Source organism: Sebastes umbrosus, chromosome 24 (genome assembly GCF_015220745.1).
Source record: "Sebastes umbrosus isolate fSebUmb1 chromosome 24, fSebUmb1.pri, whole genome shotgun sequence".
In the NCBI taxonomy this organism is placed as follows: Eukaryota; Metazoa; Chordata; class Actinopteri; order Perciformes; family Sebastidae; genus Sebastes; species Sebastes umbrosus.
Genome location: NC_051292.1, coordinates 978,715 through 1,000,228, shown reverse-complemented (window position 1 = coordinate 1,000,228; position 21,514 = coordinate 978,715). Strand labels below are relative to the sequence as shown.

Genomic DNA, 21,514 nt, shown 5'->3' with positions numbered 1-21,514 from the left:
ATATATATATATAGACTCCATATAAAAATGAAATAATAAAATAAGTGTGTATTGTATCGCACCTTTCTTTAAAAAGTTACACAGAAAAGAATAAAAGAAACGGAACAAAACAAAGCAAAATAAAGTTAAAAGTAGATGAAAATATAAGACGATATAATCAGTGATATATGTGGTAGGAGGGAGAATATGAAAGCTTGTACAGCAAGAATGAACTCATTTAAGCTGTTTCATTGATATAATGCTGTCATTTTGCAGCTTGTGTCTTCAGTGTGCAGAGGAACCCCGAAATAGTCAAGAATATAATAAATATGAACATGTTACTCCACATTCTCAAAGTTGAATTAGTTGCTTTGGTTTCAGGAAATGTTTAAATCTGTGTCGTCGTCCTCCAGGTGGATCCATCACCAACAGGGAAGCAGCTGAGGGCGGGCCGGGGGACGCAGCTGGAGCCAAGATGGTCGACAGACCCGCAGTACAACAGGTACGAAAGAATCCCCCGTTTATGGTTTAACTCCTCAGGTGCATCTTTCACTGACTGTTAAATAGAATATTGTGGTAAATTTAACATTTAATGGGTTTTTACTTCAACAATAATAGTGACAGGAAAATATCCAAATGGCAGAAAAGACGTGAAGAAGAAAGTTTAAAATGCAAATCAGCCAGAACGGATACACAGTCAGTATCTACTACTACTACTATTACTGCTAATAATAATAATAATAATGACAGAGTACATTTTTATACTGAACAACGTTAATTAACTAATAAACTTCATTTTCATTTCTAGCAGAGAAACCAAAAGATACTTGAAGATGTGGAAAATCTGAGGATTTACTATGAAAATCATTGATGAAAAACAGGAAATTAGATAAAACAAATTACAATTTTGCAATTATATAAAAGATACAAGAGATAGAATAATATAACAGGGACATCATAAGAGAAATACAGGCATAAAAAAAGAGTGTAAAAGCTGCTAAAACCAAATATGCGTCCGTCTTATGTCCTCTCCAGTCTCGACCAGTCACATCGGACGCTGCAGAGCGACCGTCCTCCAAACCAAAGAAGAAGAAAGTAGGACTGTTCAGATGAGCGCCAGCAGTCGGACGCACACGCACAAACCACAATTCAACAACCACAATTCAGAACTTCATTAGGAAAAATGCAAATTTTACCATTTGATGAAAATCTTTAAAACCATTTCTTATTTTTAAACTTTTATTTTATTTTATAGTTTGAGGTTTTAAATAGGGTTTAGATTTATTCACACAAAAGGCTTTTAAAAATTTAATTAAATAAAAATAAACATTTTTAAAATCTGGGTTTTGTTTTTTTAGAGAAACTGTTGATTAAAGATGTAAATATAATTTTGATCGCTGTTTTTGTCCGTTATTAACACAATCAACTGCAGGAAATGGTCAAAATATCACATTTCAGCCTCCATAGATAAAGAAAAATTATTTATTTGATTTTTATTGAACTTTTAATCAAATTTTGTCAAGAAAATAACTTCTTCTCTTTGTTTTCAAGCATCCAGATCTTTTTTTAATTTATATTTCTTTAGTTTTAAAACCACAAAATCTTCTGAGTTTGTGTGTAAAGATTGACTTTGAAGTGATTTCAGAGAGTCGGAGGGAGAATAATGGGCTGACGGCGGTCGATAGAGCCGCCGCTCTCCGTTCTCAGGGCACAGTGAGATGTTGACTCAAGGTGTTGCAGCATCTCGGGAATGCTATTGAAGTTTTAGATGAAAAGTCGCTGTTTGCCTGCAGGATTTCAAGAGTTTCTGTGTGACAAACGTTACTGAAAAGTGGCGTCATGTTAACTGGAAATGCAGAAGATAGATTTATTATTTTCCTGCTAATTTCCTGGTAATGTTCCAGATCGTTTCCATTGATAATTCTAAGCACATTTCCTGGAAAGCAATATTTAATAATGAGTGTTCAGGTGGAACTGTTGATAAATCTGATTCATTATTTCTCTTTTTCAGTTCAGTACCCAAAACTGCAGCAGCATCGCTGCACCCATTTCTCGATTAATCAATTAGTTGATGGACAGAAAGTAATCTTCAACTATTTCGAGAATCGATTCATCGTTTTTCAATTTTTTAAGCAACAAAGCCAAATATTTGATACAGAACACACATTTCTCATATATGAGATTTTGCTGCCTTTCTTGGTCTTTTATGGCTGTAAACTCATTATTTTTGGGGGATTTTGTCACACAAAACAAGATTGATGACGTCACTGTGTGCTCTCAGATATTGTGATTGTTTTATCACTGTTTTTTCGTCAGTTGCAGAACAAATCGGCAGATAACACTTCTTCATGTGATCGAGGATTTGTCAGAGATTATCCTGAAATTTCGTAAATTAAAGAACATTCAAAGTCATTTCTCTTTGGGCCCCTGAAAGCCCGACGAAAAGGCCCCTGGAGGTCCTCAGCCCTCAGTTTGGTCTCCAGTGATGGAGGGTATGTGGACCTTTTATCTGGCTCAGCGTTCACTGTGCATCCGTTAGAAACATCAACCTGAAAGAGTTTTAACACCAAAGAAAATGTTTGTGACCATTTCAGGGTGAATATGCTATATGTAGTTTTACATTGTGATGTTAATACTAGGGCTGTCAATCGATTCAAATATTTAATCATGATTAATCGCAAATTAATCACACATTTGTTATCTGTTCAAAATGTCCCTTAAAGGGAGATTTGTCAAGTATTTAATCCTCTTATCAACATGGGAGTGGATAAATATGCTGCTTTATGTAAATGTATGTATATATCTATTATTGTAAATCAATTAACACAAAACAATGACAGATATTGATCCAGAAACCCTCACAGGTACTGCATTTAGCATAAAACAATATGCTCCAATCATAACATGGCAAACTGCAGCCCAAAAGGCAACAACAGCTGTCAGTGTGTCAGTGTGCTGACTTGACTATGACTTGACCCAAACTGCATGTGATTATCATAAAGTGGGCATGTCTGTAAAGGGGAGACTCGTGGGTACCCATAGAACCCATTTACATTCACTGATCTGGAGGTCAGAGGTCAAGGGACCCCTTTGAAAATGGACATGACAGTTTTTCCTCTCAGAATTTAGCCTAAGTTTGCAGCGTTATTTAACCTCCTTCACGACAACCTAAACACTGCAAGTTAATGCGTTAAAGAAGTTATTGGCGTTAAAATGAATTTGCGCTAACATGTTATTATCATATTAACTTTGGCAGCCCGAGTTAATATACAGATGGCTGATAAATGGAACATGAAGTGTCACCTCTTTTAACCCAAACTTGTCGTCTCAGAGCTCCAAACCCGTCCCTGATGGTTCCTTCACATTGTCCTGAGTTAACCCAGAGAACCTTTTTGGAGAACTAAATTTAAACCTCGGTTCCTTTTGGTGGAAAGGCAGGTAAAGTTCCTGAGTTTCTGAAAAGGTTCCTGGGAAAGTTCTTACGGTGAAAATGGGCGATTAGAAAGCTTCAGTCTGCATTTGTTGATTGAGAAGCGTTTGATAAATAAAAGAGATCTGAGGAGGAGAAGGAGCAGACCACAATCAAGCTGTTAATCTGCTTTTTCAAGCCTCCACCTAGAGACAAGATTAATATAAAGAAATAATATGACTACATAATAGTGATAACAAGCAATTAGGACAAGATATATATAGTAACAACAATAACAATACAGTAAATATATCAAAAAAGATAAGTGTGTGTGTGTGTGTGTGTGTGTTGCATGGTAGTGTTTGGTTAGTGTTTGTGAGGAGGATATTGATTTAAATATCTATAAAGAGTTCTGGGTAATCGTAACCAAACAACATTGTGAGTGGGATAAATTAAAAAACATAGAAACAGATACATGGACAACATGGGGAAAAGCAATTACAAGACAGCAATTAAATGACCCTTTAAGCGACTTTTGAAACATTTGACAGATGAACAGTTTATTGATAGATGTGAAAAGCTACTCCATAATTTGGTTCCCCTAAATCTTATTGAAAACTGACCTCTACTAGTGAGACATTTAGGAGGATGAAGATCTAGAGACTGACAGGTTGAGTAAGAATGGACCTGAGAATCTGTTTTAAAATAGGTCTTGAACTGCTCAGGAATATTCCCACCAGAAAGCATCTTATAAATAAAAACACATATTTGAGAAATATTGATATCATAAATAGTAAGAATGTGGAGTTTCTTAAATAGGTGAGTAGAGGAGATGTGTGACTCTGATCGAGTTGCAATCCTCACAAAACGTTTTTGGAGAACTAAAATGTTATGAAGGTTTGTAGGAAAAGTACTTGAAAGTACTTCATTTGTCTCCACTGCTCTCTGTGCCTTCATACTCTACAGTTCAATGCATAAAGTTGATGTCTGCTCTGTGGTGGGTTGTTAAAGGGAGTTCTGGGAAATGTAGGAAATCTCTAGAATCATTGAGACAAGTCGGGGTCCTTGAGGGTTCCCAGGAAGTCCAGATCAGACTGATGGTTTAATGTCTCCACCGGTCAGAGGTTTATCAGCTCCACACCTGCAGCTCAGACTGTGACGTCACTCTGTCTAAGGACAGGAGGACGTTTTAACGCGCGCACCTGCACTCCTGCTCGTGCGTCTTAACTTTGAAGACGAGGGTCCAAAGGACAAAGGGAGGACAGTCTCGTGGCTCGGTGTGTGTCTGTCCTCTTGTTGGACAGTAAGGAGGAGAGGACGGAGCATGCAGAGCAGAGGGCAGGTCCAGGTCCTGCAGGGCGCGGTCTCCTTCTTCTCCCAGAAGGCACCTCATCTGTCCTCCAGTAGGATCTCTTCCATTTCCATTCCTGCCAGCAGCAGCTGCGCCACAGGGACGCATTGAGAAGCAGAAGAAACCGCTGCGGGGACACCCTTTGACCGCCGTGCCCAACAGGCACTGCGCAGCCAGACTCGGTGTCTGTCTGTCTGTCTGCAGCGCTTTTTCTCACAGCTTCGACAGCTTTGAACCTGCATGCCAAGATAAACTCTCCTCGCCTATTTAGGACCCTAACTCAGCGTGCACCGGGACAGGAGCGTGTCTGCAGCTGCAGAGGACAGGTCCAGGTCTCTCCAGCTCGTCTCCAGAGGCGCACTGGACACTTTTACGCACTGCATGGACACTTTTACGCACTACATGGACACTTTTACGCACTGCATGGTCACTTTTACGCACTGCATGGACATTTTTACGCGCAGGGAATGGACGCTTTTGGGGACTCTGGAATGAGTCCTGCTCCATTGCCTCCAATCTAAACTCACTAAGGTTATAAAGAAATCCAGCGGTGTGACATCTGGATAATGCTGCTCCAGACGCTGGTGACGTGCCTCGCCGGCTGCGTCTTCCTCCTGTCGCCGGTCAGTGAGGGCTGTGGACCGGGTCGAGGCTACGGGAAGAGACGGTCACCCAGGAAACTAGCACCACTCAGCTACAAGCAGTTCAGCCCCAACGTGGCCGAGAAGACTCTAGGAGCCAGCGGGAGGTACGAAGGGAAAATCACCCGGAGCTCTGAGCGCTTCAAGGAGCTCACCCCCAACTACAACCCAGACATCATCTTCAAGGATGAGGAGAACACAGGTGCAGACCGCATGATGACGCAGGTAACCCTCCTTTCACCCTTAAAACCTGCTTATTACTGTCTGTTCGGTGCGTTGCTGAGTGCACTTTGCCCAGTCTTTAAACGCGTGGACACTGTTATCTTTTTCCGCGTTTCTTGTTGACTCAAGGCTCGTCATTGCAAAAAAATCTGTCTTAAAGGTCCCATATTACAAAAAAGTGAGATTTTCATGTTTTTTTATTATAAAGCAGGCTTAAGTCCTATATAAATACTGTGAAAGTATCGAAACACTCAATATAATAATACAAATACACACAGCCCATAATCAGAAACTCTGCAATTGAAACAAGCTGTCAGGATTTCTGCCCATTCGTGATGTCACAAATATACAATATTTAGACCCTTGACTGAATTTTAAACGTAAACATTCTAGATGTGTCCCAGTTTATTCCTGGTTGCAGTGTATGTGAATGTCATCAGCTGACAGGAAGTACACATGGACCCAAGCTGTTGCCTAGTAACGCAATTCTGTTGTAATTACGTCAAAATGAGCTAAAACGGAGCGTTTCAGACAGAAGGTGAATACAGGTATATTCAGGCTGACAGTATGAGGAAAATAAAGTTGTTTTTTTTAACATTACAGCATGTAAACATGTTCTAGTAGTAACACAAAATAAAAGTATTAACCTGAAAATGAGCACGATATGGGACCTTTAAAACACATTTTTCGTAAGTATTTGGATTAAATCTACCAAAGTATAGAATGTTTTATGTGCGATTGAAAGGGAACCACAAGTCTTCGTACATTTTAGGTCATATCGCCCACCCCTACACTCACTACATTCTCAGGAACACTCGCACACTCAGTGGATGATTATTTAACTTCTCTCAAATAAAGCTACAACTTGAAGACTTTTCCTTTAAAGGGACTGTTTGTAACTTCTTACACGTATAAATCTACCGGGTCGGTGTCCCAAGCGCGCTCGCGTGTGGCTACGCTGCTCAGACCGCTCCTCTGCTCCTGTGCCTGCTTCTCTTCACTCACACAACGCGCGCGTTCTCGCTCCACCTCACGTGCATGCGCGCTCACTCCACACTGCAGAACACTTCGTAGCTCTGAGAATATCTAGTGAATGTACAGTGGACGTTTGTGCAGAAATAAATGCTGCAGCTCCTCCAGACCAACAGAGGTTTCCCGTGTCTTGTGAAGTGACGGGGCTCCGCAAAGAGAAACGTTATCGTCTCCGACCGGGTCCTGGTGTCTCCCGTTTCCTCCGGCTGCAGGCGGAGGCGATAACGTTTCTCTTTCTGCTTCAGCCCCGCTGCTGAAGCAGGAAAAGCCAACACTAGGATCAGCATTGATTCATGGAGAGACCTTCGTCTGGTCAGCTAACATTACTGCCAAGCAGCTGAAATACAGAGTGATATTGTGCTTTTAGCTGACGTGTGTCTCCTCACTGTGTTGAGCGATGCTCGTTCATGTCTATTTAGAGCGAGCAAGTGCGAGCAGCAGGACGCTGACTTTAGTTGACTTAACGGCCACAGGTGTCGCTGTTAACAAGCATTTCTGAATCTTACGAACAGTCCCTTTAAGTATTTGGATTAAATCTACCAAAGTATAGAATATTTTATGTGCGATTGAAAGGGGAACCACAAGTCTTCATAATGTGACTTGATTCAAATCACTCACTGGAAGATTATTTAACTTCTCTCAAATAAAGCTACAACTTGAACACTTTTCCTTTAATGAAAATGGTTTTAAGGTGGATTTTCTTGCTCGTTCGGAAAACTGATTACAGCCTGTTTGCTCAACTCATTCTTCAGTGGATTCTTTGCAGCTGTTGACACAGTGGATTGTGTAGGTGACCAGTGTGAATCAGAGCTCTCCTCTTCCTCTGTTCACTGTGGGCAGCTCCTGCGTAAAAGAGGGCAACCCCAGCGTCTAAAAATGTATGGAAAAGCGGTCGCGCTTAATTAAAACACTCTGTCCTCTGTTTTACATCATGTTTTTTGGTGGAAAAACAGCCAAAAGTCGTATTTGGTTAGAGCCCAGGTCAAGCGTGGACTGATGTTTACCGTTTTCGTTTTTAGCCCGACTGGTTAACAGTCGCCTTTTGGACTGTCAAAAAATCTTTACGACACCGTCATTGATGTGGCCCCGGGTGGAATTTATTTGACTCCCAATTTCCCCAGGAATAAAGTATTTATATCTGGCTCTGGTGACCGCAAGGCTTCCTCTCCGAGCGGCAGCGCTTATGTCCACAGACCCACGTGGGGAATGAAAGCGCGCACTCTGGAGCGTCTGGAGCTGTCACCTCGGTGCGCACACTGCAAGAAATATCAGTCACTTCAGCAGAGCTCAAGTGAAGAAATGTGCCTGATAAAGTCTTCAAAGGCAAGGCAAGGCAAGGCAGCTTTATTTGTAAAGCAAACATTCAAGAACATTGCGACAAAGTGCAAAAGAACATTAAGACATAATTAAAACAGTTATAAAAACATTAAAGATTAGAAAATAAAAACAAGCTTAAAATAAAAGTTAGGATAGAAGCTAAAATAGAATATAACACACGAGAAAAAGCTCTAGTGCAGTATATAAGATCATTATCTGGTTTAATAAAAGGCAGCAGCAAACAGGAAAGTTTAAAGCTTTGATTTAAAAGAACTCAGAGTCTGTCCTGCAGGTTTCTGGGAGCTTGTTCCAAATATTTGGTGCATAAAAACTGAACGCTGATTCTGCATGTTTAGTTCTGACTCTGGGGACACTAAGCATTCCTGATCCAGATGACCTGAGAGGTCTGGATGGTTCAGAACATAGCAGAAGATCAGAAATGTAGTTTGGCCCTAAACCATTTAGTGCTTTGTAAACCAGCAGCAGTATTTTGAAATCAATTCTCTGAGAGGCAGGGAGCCAGTGAGACCTCAGAACTGGACTGATATGATCCACTTTCGTGGTCTTAGTGAGGACTCAAGCAGTAGCGTTCTGAATCAGCTGCAGCTGTCTGATCCATTTTTTAGGAAGACCAGTAAAGACGGCGTTAGACTAGTCAGTAGTTTAAATGCAAGCGGCCAAATCAGCACACAGGGAGAGTTCATTCGACTTGTCTTCAGTGAAAATAAAACTGATTCAAGAGTTATAATTTCCAAAATCAACTGACTTTATAGGATTTTTCTCAAAACTTTTCTGAGAAAGTGACTCCTAAGGTGCAGCTAGGAGAGGAAAGACAGACCGGATCAGCCCGCTTGAGCTTAAAGGTCCCATATTATAAAAAAGTGAGATTTTGATGTTTGTTTTATTATAAAGCAGGCTTAAGTCTTATATAAATACTGTGAAAATATCGAAACACTCAATCCAAAGGGAAATACACACAGCCCGTATTCAGAAACTCCGCATTTGAAAGAAGCTGTCCGGATTTCTGTCCATTTGTGATGTCACGAATATATAATATTTAGACCCTTTACACAGATTTAAACGTAAACATTCTAGTTTACTCTAGTTTTCCAGTTTATTCCTGATCGCAGTGTATGTGAATGTCATCAGCTGACAGGAAGTACACATGGACCTAAGCTGTTGCCTAGCAACGCAATTCTTTTGCAATTTCGTCGCAATTCTGTCAAAATGCGCTAAAACGGAGCGTTTCAGACAGTATGAGGAAAAAAAAGGTTTTTTTTAACATTACAGCATGTAAACATGTTCTAGTAGAAACACAAAATACAAGTATGATCCTGAAAATGAGCATGATATTGGACCTTTAAGGTTAAAGAAATAAAAAGTTCAGGCAGCTTTTTAGCTGAAACGTCTCCAGGCTGGACATTTTTTGCAGCGCGCGTCAACGGCGCAGACCTGCACACAATTTATGGGCTCCAAGCCACAGGAGACAGCCTCCTGTTTGTCTTTTACTATTCCGTGTTACTTTTTGTTTGTTTTCGCAGCGCACATGTGCAAAAATAGCCCACTTCACTTGTGTCGAAGCCTTAATTATACAGAGTTTTATTCGCTTTTTCCTGGGCGCTCCGCTGCATACAGACGCGACTGTTCAGGGGCGAAGCCACACTGCAAAAAAAAAAGTACCATTCCACGCATTTAACGTGGCCTTTTTTAATTAGGTTCATTCTTTTAAGTTTGCATGTAAAAAAATTCAAAAAGTGCAAGTTTATTTCACTTCTAATTTCAGGGATTTCCTGCAGACACGATGCATAAGTGTTGCTCCAGAAAAGTCAGATCAGAGCAAACCGATGTCTGATTAAAACATCCTGAAAACAATCTAACTGGAATCAAGAGGAGACACTTTGCTGATTTTGTCCCCTCGTGTCATGAAAACAAGACTTTCAGACGCCACATGAGACTAAGTGTTGTGTTCAGCAGAGGTGTGCATAGGCGCATGTTGTCCGCATATAGACGCATGTTGTCCGCCTGCGCGTCTAATGTTTGTGCAGCCAGCGGTTTAGTGCTTCAACCGCGCTACAGAAACCCCCGTCGATCTGTATACCTTGAAAGGAAAACCAACAAAATGTATCGTCTGATTTATGAAGTCCAGCTCGTTGCTGTGACCGCAGTGAAAACACGAGACGTTAAAATCCACAGTGAACACCGTGAAAAGGCATCTGTGGCCACCGAGACACGAGCTATTCTTATCACAGCCGACGTGGAAAAAGACATTTATAGGGTTTAATCCCACTTTTCACTCGTAAATAGGCTGAGATTCATGAAACGAGACGCTTTCAGAGGGAAATACATGATGTCCTGTAGGCATGAGACCTCGATTTAATAAAACTGTAACTTAGATTTCTTTCATTTGATCTGTCAGTCAAGGGAAATAAAACTGCCATCCTTAATTGATCCATTTAAAAAATCCATATTTTTACCTTTAATTGACCATTTAAACTGTTTAAATGAGCATTTTACGAATTACAAATGACATCAAAATGCCAAAATGCATAATTCCTCCGAGTTTTATCACAATCAAGTAGTAGAGATATGTTGAGTTTTAAAGGTGCTATTGATATTAATATTCAGCCACTATGTCGTGTTCTCCCTCCACCATTCCTCTGCATTTACTGCATTCACAGCACCGTGCAATGCATTCTGGTAGCTTGGCGATGCGATTCGAGAGACGAGGCGTCACGTTGGCCGGTCCTCATTTGCATAAAGTTGGAGGTCTAGGCTACGTTATGCAAATTACAGGCGTCCAGAGCGACTCGCCGCCTCTGGAAACTCCTGAGAAACCTTTAAACTAACTGTTGACAGTTTCATCAACTGCATGACTTATTTCTCTCATACAATCTTTTCAGAAACACATTTCGGTGAATTATTTTCGTGATATCAGAAAAGAAAGTTTCCAATCGAGCCGCCATGTTGGTTCCGGTTTGAAAGCTGGGAGCAGCAGCCCACGAGTGAAAGCGTTCATCCAATCAGGTGTCTTGTGTCTAGTGGTTCAAGTTGCACTTGAACACCACACAAAGACTACAACCGACGGCCAGTTAGTATGTACGCTCTGTGTCTGCGTGAGATGAAATAACTCTCCACACCAGCAGGCGGCGGTAGTCTGTATTCATCATTCAAAAAGGGAAACAGGAAGAGCGAGGACGGTGGATATACAAGCCGTTGTTATGATACGAACATGAAACAAAACGGCGTCCACTTTCACACCGCTCTCACTCACCACTTAGCTTCATTCCAGATGTTCATGTCGTTGTGAAAATATCCGTGTTGGAACGATCAGATGAGATGAAGATGAAAACAGTTTTTCCTCTTGACTTTTCTCGTTTTCTTGCTTTCCTCACTTTCGTTTCTCTTCTTGTGCACTGATTGGTTTAAGCTGAACAGCCGATCAGGGTGATTTCTCTCACCGACGAGCTCCGCCTCCGATTCAACATGCTGAATCAACTGAAAAACCTCGGACACGGGCAGACTAGAGATGACCGACAGACGCTCACCGACAGCCCCAAACTGTCCGATAGCCAACCGTCGGCTTGGTGTGTCAGGAAGTTTTAAAGGAAAGCAGCGCCTTCTTCAGGCCAATCTGACACTTTTTAACACATTCTCCCTTTAACTTGTGAGCATAACACCAGATGTATCTTTCTTTGGATAAATCCCGCTCGCCAACCCCCCCCCCCCCAAGCCGCCCTGACAATGCATCCTGGGTGTGGATGAGATTAACGGAGCTGACTGGAGGATTTATTTGGGAGAGCTGGAGGGAGTTGAATGAGTCCTTCACTCGGCCCTCTCACCTTGTGTTTGCTCACCCTGACCAGACTACAGGTTTAGAGGGACCCTGAGAGTCCCCCCTTCAGCCCTCCATCCATCCTCAACATAGCCTCCCTTCGCTCACCACAGAGAGCAAACATCAGGCCGGCCGGGACAGCAGGGGTGCATTGTGGGAAGGTTGAAGCCACAGACAAGAGGGGAGAGGGTTGACCGGGGCGACGGGGGTTTAGTGAAGTGGACTTTTCTGCTGCCGTCTGATTGGTTTAAAAGTTCAGCAGCAGTGGGCGGGACCTACAAGAAATTCAAACCAAGGAGGGCGGAAAGAGGAGATGTCACGTGTCATCAACGCGTCATCTCTTTGAGGTACAACACATGCGCTGTAGAATCTGGTCTGCACTCGCGGAAATTGAACCAATCACGACGCACGACTGCTGCTCCAGTTACACTGCCTATGTGTCATACCCCATAACCCAAGACTCATGTCCCAGCCTCTGTCAATAGGCCTCGATTCAAACAAACAGCAGGAAGCAGGTCAAAGGTCAAAGGTGCAGTCAGTGACGACACACCTGTGGTCATACGGGAGGATAGCGTGACAGGAAGTGACTCAAAAGCAATAAATCAAACCATAAACTATAAACAGAGACAGACATCTCTTTAAAAAGGTTTTATTCCAGATAAATTGTTGTTGGAATAAAAAAAAGTGGGAAAGTGCTTATGGAAAACACAGATGAATGAGATATTGTTCCTTATATAAGTATAAAAGTCTATAAAACATCAGACAACATATAAGAAAACATTTTAAGTGCAGGCCCGACTTAAGGCATCGACCATATAGGCGCTTATAGGGCGCCAACTTCTGGGGGGCGCTGGTCGCCCTCTAAAAAAGAAATAAATAAAATAATAATTAAAAAAAGGCCAGTGGGTGCCCTTCCTCATTTTCTGCATCGAGGTAACAAATGAACACATAAATAAATAAATAAATAGATAAATAAATGAACAAATAAATAGATATGTAAGTAAAGAAAAACACTTTTTACCCCTGTGACTCTCTTTCTCACTTATTTGTTCATAAAAGTTTTAATTATAGTGAAACACTTTTAAGCCAACAATATCCGGGACCAATTGTTTTATATCATAATAAATACAGTTATTTATGGTAATAAAAATCCAGTATTTGTAGAGCTGTAACAGCTGTGTGTGTTTTTCTTCAGCGCTGCAAAGACAAGCTGAACTCTCTGGCCATCTCTGTGATGAACCTGTGGCCCGGGGTCCGGCTGCGGGTCACCGAGGGCTGGGACGAGGACGGCCACCACTCGGAGGAGTCGCTGCACTACGAGGGCCGCGCGGTGGACATCACCACGTCGGACCGAGACAGGAACAAGTACGCCATGCTGGCGCGGCTGGCGGTGGAGGCCGGGTTTGACTGGGTCTACTACGAGTCCAAGGCCCACATCCACTGCAGCGTCAAGTCAGGTGAGGGAGGACGAGTCTGCACAAAGATTTAGATTTTATTTATAGGGGGAAGTTGTTCCAGAGAGACTAAGGCAGCCTCAGTGTGCTTCATACGACGTGTTGTCAGACCCGTCTAAAGGCAACTAGACAAGATCAAACTGAAGGAATCAGGAAGGAAGCTGCATCTGTTATATCTCACACTAACTTTAAAAGTGAAATCACTTTCTGGCATTCCCTTTCCCAACCATCTCCTAATAATCACATTTATATACGACTGATCTGAAAGAGCAAATACGTCTTGAAAGGGCGGGTCCATCTGCGTTCTGAGACGCCCACTCAGCCGTTAGCTATTAGTTTGTAAATGAATGAAACCCAAAGTTCAGATATTTTGAATTGGGTTTGTATGTATACTGTCTGTGTTCTGAGAGGTCAAATTACTGAAAAAATAAAAAATATATTTTTTGTGAATGGAGTCTGGTGGCTTTGAAGATGGTGATATAATTCCCCGTCAGAAAGGGCTGTCTGATGGCGAGGTAAAGCGTCTGCGGACTGGAGCAGCAGAAAAACGTATTTTAGCCACCTAAAAAAATCAATATCCGTGTAAGTGTACGCTATATTTAGAATATTTTCACCGCTTTACCTCACCATCAGACAGCTCTTTCTGATGGGGAATTATATCACTGTCTTCAAAGCCACCAGACTCCATTCACAAAAAACGTAATTTGACCTCTCAGAACACAGGAGTTTCTGGTCTACCGCTGCATCGACTGGTTAGTTTGTTTATGGTATCGTGTGACTTTCTGATCTGAGCTAATGTACTTTGACCAAAATGTGGATTTGAATCCATCAGGAACACCACTGGAAAGCTACAGAATGATATAAAAACCTAAAATCAGTATCTGCGAAGCTTTCTCACAACACCCGATCAGTGCAACTAAAGCACCATTAACATTTTAATGGTTGAAAGCATTTGGATAAATCTTTAAAAAGTCAACGGTGTTTTTTAGCCTGAAGCTAACCACACGTAGGACACAAACACCCAGACTGGTGCTGGTGAAAGATGAACCAGCTGCTACTGTTTTAAGTCCAGTGTGTACTGGGACTGAACTGGTGCACACTGCTTCTCACCTCCTCGGCTTTCATGGGTTACTAATCTAACTCCAGCATTACAACAGTTTAGACACATGTTTGGCCCCAAGTAACAGTACTGTACACCCAGCCCTACCAGTAACATTTAGCTGAATATTGTGGCACAGCGACGGCGAAAACGTTCACTCTAACAGTCAGAGAAACGCTGACTTCACCTTGTCCCTCCTCACTAACTCTCCTCTTGCTTGCATCTTAACTATCTTTATATTTCCCCTTTTTCCTCCATCTGTCTCATCTGCCACTCACCCCACGTTTCCTCAGGTTTAGACCAACTTCTACATCACGTCTTTTTGGCTTCGCTCATCGGCTCTTTATATACAACAACCACGAATCAGGTGATAACTGAGGAGGAAAATGTATCAATCAGGACAATGAAGCCTGGGAGAAATTTTCCTCAAAACTACTTAGCAAAATATACAATTTTGAAGATGTGAAACTCTACATAAGACCTCTCACAGGCTGTAGATAAACTATGTGGCTTAAAGGATGTTTTGAAACGAGTTTTACAGTTTTGTTTTGGTCGCGTGGAAGAATCTATTTCAGGCCTCCAGCGTTCAGGAAAGAAAAGTCTTCGGCTTTAATGGACATAAAACTCTCCTGGTTGAATCATCAGTGCAAAAGATGAACAACTGCATTAGAAAATATCCCATTCCTTGATTTAGACTAAAGTTTCAGCTACAGATCCCATGGTGCATTTCAGTAAGAGACATCCAACGCTGAGCTGAAGCTAAAGATTTGATTTTGTAGAAACTTGAAGAAACAAGTGTGACGCTGGTTTCTGTTCCCCTTTTCAATTTGCTACTGCTCTTGCTAGCTTCTTCTCCATGGCAGCACCAGCTGAGGCTCATGGGTAATGTAGTATTTAAAGTAGAGATACCATTTTTTCCTTCCTGATATCAGCCGATAACAGGTATCGATCTGATACCAGCGTGATAAATAGAATATCTTTGTGGAATTGATCTCGTCGTTGGAATACGGTTTTGTTCCTTTCGTCCCTTTTTTTCTCCTCCGCCTCGGTGAAGTGGTCATGCTCTTTCGCGTGATGCGTCTTCAAATGTTTTATAAGATTGCTGGTGTTGAAATTGGCAACACAATTGGAAACAGAAGTCTTACATACTGGACACATCGCCGTTTCACTTGTTGGATTCTCCACTGTGAAATATTGCCAAATGGCTACACTGACATTTTCAGCTCTCCGTCCACCTCCGCTCTCCTATTTTTACTTAAAACTTAAACTTTACTATGTTCGTCATATACATACAAGTACAAACATGAAATGTGACCTCTACATTTAACCCATCCCAAAGAACGTATATTGATAAGAAGTGAAAGTCAATTGTTCGTTCCATTGCAACATTAGCGCCTAGCAGCAAAGCTTTGCTTTGTAAACGCCAGTAAAACGTCTAAAAAGTGCCGTACAAAAGTAAAACTAAAGTGTTTTTATTCTATTGTCAGTCAAATATTATAAATATAATAAGCGTTTTCAGTCCAAAATGGCGGCAGCGGCTGTCAGAAAAACACCAGAGTTTCGTCTCTTTGCTTCTATACTCGTTGCCGTTGCCGTTACCGTTACCGTCTCCACCAGCACCGCACTGTTGTTGTTTGCTATCATCATGAGACAAACTACCTGCATTCAGTTCTTCTTCGCTGCTCTAAAACAGTAGACGCCAGTAGCAGCCATGATACATCCATGATACATCCGGGGTGACAGCACAGTGAAGGCGGTGCATAGACTGGCGTACTCGCCGATACCCGATCCCGAATTTTGGGCAGTATCGGTATCGGAACTAATTAAAGCCACCTGAAGCACCAACATGTCACAAAAAAACATGATTTCTCAGAAAATAAGTTGAAATAATTTGCTAACGTGAATGTGTAGCATCTTTAAGGGACTTAAAAGGAAAGATTGCATTCACACTTTGATTAAATAAGCTTTTTCTCAAAGTGGAGTTTGGCTCCGTCTCTTCTTGTTGTATTAAATCAGCTGCTCTGGACACAGTGTCCGTTCATAATGTGCAGCTTATAGCATGAGAAGTGACACACATGTGCCATCCAGAGGTGTTGAAAGTCACACAGCCTTCAGAGTTTAAACACCCCCTTTACACATTTTACACTGAGTGGTAACTGAGATTCTCCTTTTCTTCTTTTTCCTACTTTATCTCTCTTTTCCTTTCCTGTTTCTCTCCTTCCCTCCCAGATCGGGTTGCGAGGGCCCAGTCCTTGACTTGATCAGAAGGGCAACCAATCAAGTTGGTATTTTTTTTTCATGTTTTTCCTTTTTTTAAATCATTCTTCTGTTTTTCCTCAAAATTCCTCAAAAACAAGACAAAGAAAAGAAGTCATTGTTGGGAAGACAAACCCAGCCAGCTGAGGAAAAGCCAACAAATCCCCCCAAATCCTTCTTTAAAGGGGGTCAGCCAGAGGAAAGAACCACTAGGGGGCAGCACAGCACCAGGACCCTGTGGGTGAAGGACTGGACTGAAAAAGGGGGAAATGGGGATTAACACTGACCAACACATTTCACCTCAGACTTCTGCTGCTTTACATCAACAAGATGAGAAATATTTCTGTGGTCAAACCAGGAAGAGAGTTAGGAAGGTAATACTCTGAGTTTTTCATTTAAAAATCAAACTATTTATGGTAGTTTTTGTTTGATAATGAAGAACAGCGTCTGCACGACGAGGCATTTGTTTCAGGATTCGATTTTAAATCCATTAATCTGGTAACGGGATTAACGGCCAACATGGAATAGATGTTTCATGAGAAGCTGCATCTCTTAATCACATATATTTAACCGTTTAACTTGAGATACATTTTGCATTTTACATGTGAAGGAGCAGAAATGTTTCAGCTTGGTTAGTAACACCGTACTACACCGGTAAGGAAACTTGAAAATCAACTTTTAAAAATGAATAATATGTGCTCTTAAATTAATAATTTATTTAAAAGTTAAATAACATAAAGCATTTTTTATCAAAGGTGCCATTTAAAGGGACTGTTTGTAAGAATCAGAAATGCTTGTTAACAGCGACACCTGTGGCCGTTAAGTCAACGAAAGTCAGCGTCGGGCTCGCGCTTGTGCTCGCTCTAAATAGACATGAAGGAGCATCGTTCAAAACAGTGAGGCGGCACACGTCAACTAAAACCACAATATCACTCTATATTTCAGCTGCTTGGCAGTAATGTTAGCTGACCAGACCAAGGTCTCTCCATGAATCAATGCTGATCCTAGTGTTGGCTTTTCCTGCTTCAGCCTCCCGACCGCGGCCGGAGGAAACAGGGGAGACGCCGGCACCCGGTCGGAGACGATAACGTTTCTCGCTGCGGAGCCCCGTCACTTCACAAGACACGGGAAACCTCTGTTGGTCTGGAGGAGCTGCAGCAGTTATTTCTGCACAAATGTCCACTGAACATTCACTAGATATTCTCAGAGCTACGAAGTCTTCTGCAGTGTGGAGTGAGCGCGCATGCACGTGAGGTGGAGCGAGCTGATTGAAGGCAGGCAGACAGGCAGAGGAGCAGAGGAGCAGAGTACAGCAGAGACTCCGGTCCTGGAGACCAAAGCTACGGTCTCCCCCGCGTCCTCCGACCGCGGCCAACACTGTTTATTTAACAGACGGGCTTCACTAGATACAACCAAGAGGTTTTGGTGCTTCCGTGTAGTTTGTGTTGGAGTCTTGTCTGAACAGTGTAGTCACACGCAAACACGCATATGCGAGCGCATGGGACACCGACCTGGGTGATTTCTACGTGTAAGAAGTTACAAACAGTCCCTTTAAAGGACTTTTATTGTAAACAAAAAAACTTTCAGTGGGATTCCTCCCTGATAAAACATCTGCACAGCTGATGTTTTGAATATTTAAAACCGTGCATTGTTTACTTCTTCTTTGTTGCTACATATCTTTGCTCATTACTTACTATTATTATTATTATTATTATTATTATTATTATTATTATTATTATTAATAATAATAATAATAATAATAATAATAATAATAATAATATATATTATTAGTAGGTATTACTTAATATGAATATATATTTAAAAAACAATAAAATAATAACCTGAAAATTAACTATTAATTAAATAATAAAATAAAATTAATACATTTTTAATTAAAAAGTCCTCATTTCGACTTATCTCATAATTCAATTTATATTATTATTATTATTATTATTATTATTATTATTATTATTACTATAATACCTATTATTATCCTGACACCTGCAGGGCTCTGTAAAAAATAAATAAATACAAAATAATAATGATAATAACCTGAAAATTAACCATTCATTAAATAATAAAATAGAAATAATTAATTCATATAAACAATGTAAATCAAATATTAAAAAAACAAGATTCCTGACTTTCTGAAAATAAAATAACAATAAATGTGTGTGGTTTGAAATCCTTTTAAAACCATTTAAAAAAAAATCTGTGACACTGAACCCACAAACTGAAAATCCTGCGGCGTGCGTATTTAAAGAGACATTTTGAAACGTCCTGGAGTTGACCTGGAGTCATGTGATGATTAACCGGCTGGCTCCTCCCTCCTTCAGGTGACTTATCTTATCACCTGGCCTTGGCTCTCCTGCCTTCCCCAAATATTTATCCCAGATAGACTCCAGACGTTCCTCAAGTGTCACTTTCAAGTGTCTCCAACACAATCCGGCCTGGACTCACATGAACACACATGGGCCGTGATTCAGCGCTGCAAACAGGAGCTTTTATCTGCTTATTGTTCCTTTATGTCCAAAGAGTCAATATTTAGCTAAAGGGAGTTGAAAAGATTTGCTGTGTGCATAAGTCCTTTTGGTATGGAGGCTCATTCCTGCCAGGACAGTAACACAGGAATGTTGACGGAAAATAGAAATACTCTAAAATAATACCAAAATTATGAAACACCAAATTAAATGTATTGATTTTTAAGTCAAAATGATGAGATAATAAGTTAAAATGTCTAACTCACTAACTGAGTGAGCTTCCATACTTCAGGAATGTTGACGTCCTGTTTAACCTCCTCGTCTCTCCGTCTGTCTTCCAGATCACTCCGTGGCGGCTAAATCTGGAGGTTGTTTCCCCGGCGAGGCCTTGGTGACGTTGGCGAGCGGCAATCAGAAGTCCATCAGTGACCTGCGACCTGGTGAGCGCGTCTTGGCGTCGGCGGGCAGCGACGGCAGCGGCGAGCTGGTTTACAGTGAAGTCCTGCTCTTCCTGGACCGCGCCCCCGTCACCTGGAAGCTCTTCTACACCCTGCATACAGAAGCTGGAGCCCACCTCTCGCTCACCGCCGCCCACCTGGTATTTGTGTCCGAGGGGAACTGCTCAGAGGGGGCGCCGCCGCCGGCCCTCGGCGCCCTCAGAACTGTGTACGCCAGTGACGCTCAGCCAGGACAGTGTGTGCTGGTGTCCGAGGGTAAAGCGGGGCGTCTGTCTCGGATCACCCGGGTCAGCATGAGGGAGAGCAGGGGGGCGTTTGCACCGCTGACCCGGCAGGGGACGCTGGTGGTGGACGGGGTGGTGGCGTCCTGCTACGCGGTGGTGGACCAGCACTCCCTGGCTCACTGGGCCTTCTCACCACTCCGGCTCATCCACAGCTGGACTGGTTCCACTGGGAGCCACAGTGACGGGATCCACTGGTACTCACAGCTTTTACACTGGCTGGGCAGGATGCTGCTGGACTCCGGACGCCTCCACCCGCTGGGCGTGGCTCAGGACGACAGGTGAGGACGGGAAAAAGGTCACATGGGTGGACACTTTTATCAAAAAGAACCCCTCACGTTTTATCCGGGTTTTACCCCAGGTACAAGCCTGTAGAGCTGGGACCATGATGGACCACCTGACGACATGGGAGACGTTTGGGTTCCTGCTGAGGCATGATGGGAGTTTTTTAGGCGGGACAAAGAGGGAAGAAGAAGCTGTGAACTGACACAGACGAACTCCCCCGAAACCACAAACACAGAGCGTAAATAAAAGAGCACTCCGAGTCAGAATGACTCAAAAAAGTGCCGATGTTTCAAAGACTTTTCATGACACTTTTACCCTTGAAGCACTATGAAACAATAATCCCTTAATAAACCCTTAATCTGCTCTTAAAACACTCCAAACACCTTACTTTACACATTAGTTATCAATTAAGGTTTAGTGGTCTGAAACATTTTCAGGTGCAAAGTACTGAAGTTTAAGGGATTCTTATTCAGTATTCAGGTATTTATATATTGGATAAATTAATGTTTTTTTCAGCACTTAAACCATGCAGATAATCCAATAAAAATATCACATTATATTACAATTAATTACTCCCATAAAACCCTTTTATAAAAACCATTAAATGCATCTTTGCTAATGATTAAATACCACATGGAAGCAATCCCTGAGTTTTCATCTTAATTGAAAAATGAAGGCACTTTTATGGCACACTGTAAATTAAGGGATGGCTTATAACTTGTTTAAGGGGTTTTTACCCGTCCAAAACACCTCTCATAAACAATCCATTTATTTATCAACTAATTTACCTTTAATCTGGGGTAAATCTTTTAAATACCTGAATACTGTGTAAGAATCATTCATTCACACTCAATCAATCGTTAATTGATTTGTCATATATATCAAATATAATGTGTAAATTAAGGGGAACGTTATTGGTCAATTTCAAAAGTGTTTTACTGCTTACAAAGCCCTTAAATCATGCAGATAATCATAACATGTCATATTACAATCCCATTAAACGCCATTAAAATATCTGAATAACAATGGGTGAATTAGTGTAATTCTAAGGTAAAACTGAAGGGATTTAGTTTCATAGTGAAGTCCACAGGGATGCGGTGTTGTATGTAACATTAATACAGAGATTTTAGAATAAATGATAGAGTGTATTTAAGTGTTATTTGTTTACAGAAATCCAGTAATGTTTATGAAGTTATTTTGGGTGAAGAGATATTAAAAAAAGATTTATTTTTTAAATTAAATTATATGGAAATGAGCTGCGTGTTGTTTCATTTATAATATGAAAGGTGTGACACCTGAACGCACCTTTACTGACCTCTACTGGCTTCCTGTTTGACAAGCAGCAGGTGTCTCATTTTCTGTCTGTCTGTCTGTCTGTCTGTCTGTCTGTCTGTCTCTCTGTGTGTTTGTGTGTGTGT

General features: G+C 41.5%; 2 protein-coding genes and 1 long non-coding RNA gene across 3 annotated transcripts in view; 2 read left to right on the top strand and 1 right to left on the bottom strand.

Moving 5' to 3' along the window:
- The window catches only part of nhej1 (nonhomologous end-joining factor 1), a 17,857-nt gene extending 16,486 nt beyond the window's left edge, over positions 1-1,371 (top strand). The window contains exons 7-8 of the mRNA XM_037761488.1: positions 393-481; positions 1,015-1,371. Coding sequence (XP_037617416.1) covers positions 393-481; positions 1,015-1,092 — 167 coding nt within the window. The 3' untranslated portion in view covers positions 1,093-1,371. The remainder of the gene's footprint in view (positions 1-392; positions 482-1,014) is intronic.
- LOC119483416 overlaps positions 1-11,316 on the bottom strand; it is a 13,103-nt gene extending 1,787 nt beyond the window's left edge. The window contains exons 1-2 of the long non-coding RNA XR_005205677.1: positions 10,628-11,316; positions 2,842-2,846 (exon numbers count right to left, since the gene is read on the bottom strand). This is a non-coding gene — a long non-coding RNA (uncharacterized LOC119483416). The remainder of the gene's footprint in view (positions 1-2,841; positions 2,847-10,627) is intronic.
- LOC119483394 (indian hedgehog B protein-like) lies at positions 4,054-21,351 on the top strand. Its single transcript, XM_037761481.1, has 3 exons — positions 4,054-5,605; positions 12,979-13,240; positions 19,414-21,351. The coding sequence occupies exons 1-3, from the start codon at positions 5,306-5,308 to the stop codon at positions 20,094-20,096; spliced, it is 1,245 nt and encodes a 414-aa protein (XP_037617409.1). The 5' UTR covers positions 4,054-5,305; the 3' UTR covers positions 20,097-21,351.
- The last annotated feature ends 163 nt before the right edge of the window (positions 21,352-21,514 follow it).